The 1,771-nt window shown below is 34.0% G+C and overlaps 1 protein-coding gene across 1 annotated transcript in view; it reads right to left on the reverse strand.

Moving 5' to 3' along the window:
• LOC106870899 (dnaJ homolog subfamily B member 13) overlaps window positions 1-1,338 on the reverse strand; it is a 43,343-nt gene extending 42,005 nt beyond the window's left edge. The window contains exon 1 of the mRNA XM_014917134.2: window positions 1,166-1,338. Within this exon, the coding sequence (XP_014772620.1) occupies window positions 1,166-1,233 (68 nt within the window). The 5' untranslated portion in view covers window positions 1,234-1,338. The remainder of the gene's footprint in view (window positions 1-1,165) is intronic.
• Window positions 1,339-1,771: the final 433 nt, after the last annotated feature.

Raw genomic sequence — 1,771 nt, forward strand, 5'->3', positions numbered from 1 at the left:
GTTTATTTAAATTTGTCATTGGAAAAGATTCTTCACATTTACCAATTAAAATGTGAAAAAAATATTTCCAGATTCGTACTTAAATACAGAGGTCTCGATGCATCAACATAACGATATGATTTTTACAGTGCACACTCGTTAGGGATAGGGCTAGTTTTTAGGGTTATGGTTACGTAAATGCGTCGAGACCTCTGTATTTAAATACTACCATTAAGGGACCTCTCTATTTCAGTAGTACCTATTTTTCTGCAAGGATTTTTAAAAATTCGTAAAAAGTTAAAAATTAAAGGTGGTGGGAAATAGAAAATTTGAAAACGTGATTTTTGTGCAAAATTGTATTCTATATCGAAAACAGAAATCCGAAGAAATTAAAAAAGCAAACAAACAAATAAAAACGTCGTAAATGTGTAGTGTGCGCATTCTTTACTTCCGTCTTTTATTTTGCTTAATGTTTTATCCAGCGCTGTGTTGTGTGCTTGGGTGTCTTTGTGTTGACATCAAATGATAGTTATAAACGAGCGTCACCATCATTTAAGTAGTATTGGTCATTTTCAGTCTTCTATGAAAGCAAGTTCCCCCATGGGGAAATCTTACTTTATTTGGAAAGTAGTGAGGCGTGGGGATAGAAGGAGCATCGGGCCAGCCCTAGAAAACTTGCATCAACGAATTCTGTCTGACCCAGACGACGACGACGACGACGACAGACAGACATAGATAGATAGATAGATAGATTTCTTTTATTAGTCACACAGGGCTTTACACAGAGGGGACAAATACAATGTAGAGCTTTTCTTTTTGGGAGGGGAAACGAGAGAAAAAAAAGGAGGCGGTCGATCAAAAGGGATCGTAGGAAAGAAAAAAGTGGGGAGTTCGATCAAAAGGAATCGAGGAAAAAAAAAAAGCGATCAATAGGGATCGTGTGCGCGCAAACGCACAATATTTCTATCACATATACAGCTTTCACTATGGGACATGCTTTCCGTTATCAGCCCAGACGTAGATCACAATAATTTCATCACTTTGCAATTTATTTTTTTTCTAACGTTCTATCATTGCTACAACACTCGTTAATCTTATTCAAAAGGAATATTAAATAATACAATGTAATTTATGCCTCTATGTCAGCAACTGCATACGATTCGACATTACAATTGAACTAACTTGCCTTTTCTTTATCTCAGCATCTGTTGCACTCCTGGTAATATTTAGTATGTCATAGTAATCGACTCCCATGTTAATTTGATGAGTAAATTGGATTAAGGTGTAGTGAAAAAGAGAGAAGAGGAAAAAATATTACTATAACATTTTATATGTACGTAAACAATAACTTGCTAGTGACTGTTGCCATAGTAATTTTAGAGCTAGCCACATAACTGATAGTTACGCATTATGTAAGTCGTATTATAATCGATACATACATGTGTGTGGGGGGGGGGGTACATAACTGATTTCGAGAATTTCTCCTAATAGTTTTATAGAAGCTGAATTATTTCTTCGTTTACTTTAGTGTTAGAACCAATTAATTTTCCAGCTTTTTCTACAACCGGTTTGAAAAAAGTTAAAGTTTGTCTGCTGTGAGAAATACTAAAAACTAGCCCCCTTTTTTTTTTCAAATTTATTTCAGTGCTATCTTATATAAATAAATTCATTAAAAAAAATAGAAAGACTATTTTATATTTACAATCAGGGAATCTATGATACGCGCGGATTTTACATATCGGCTTGTTTTTCCGTAATAAAAACAATTTTAGTTATTTTTTCTATATATATT

Source organism: Octopus bimaculoides, chromosome 4, assembly GCF_001194135.2.
Source record: "Octopus bimaculoides isolate UCB-OBI-ISO-001 chromosome 4, ASM119413v2, whole genome shotgun sequence".
Taxonomy (NCBI): Eukaryota; Metazoa; Mollusca; class Cephalopoda; order Octopoda; family Octopodidae; genus Octopus; species Octopus bimaculoides.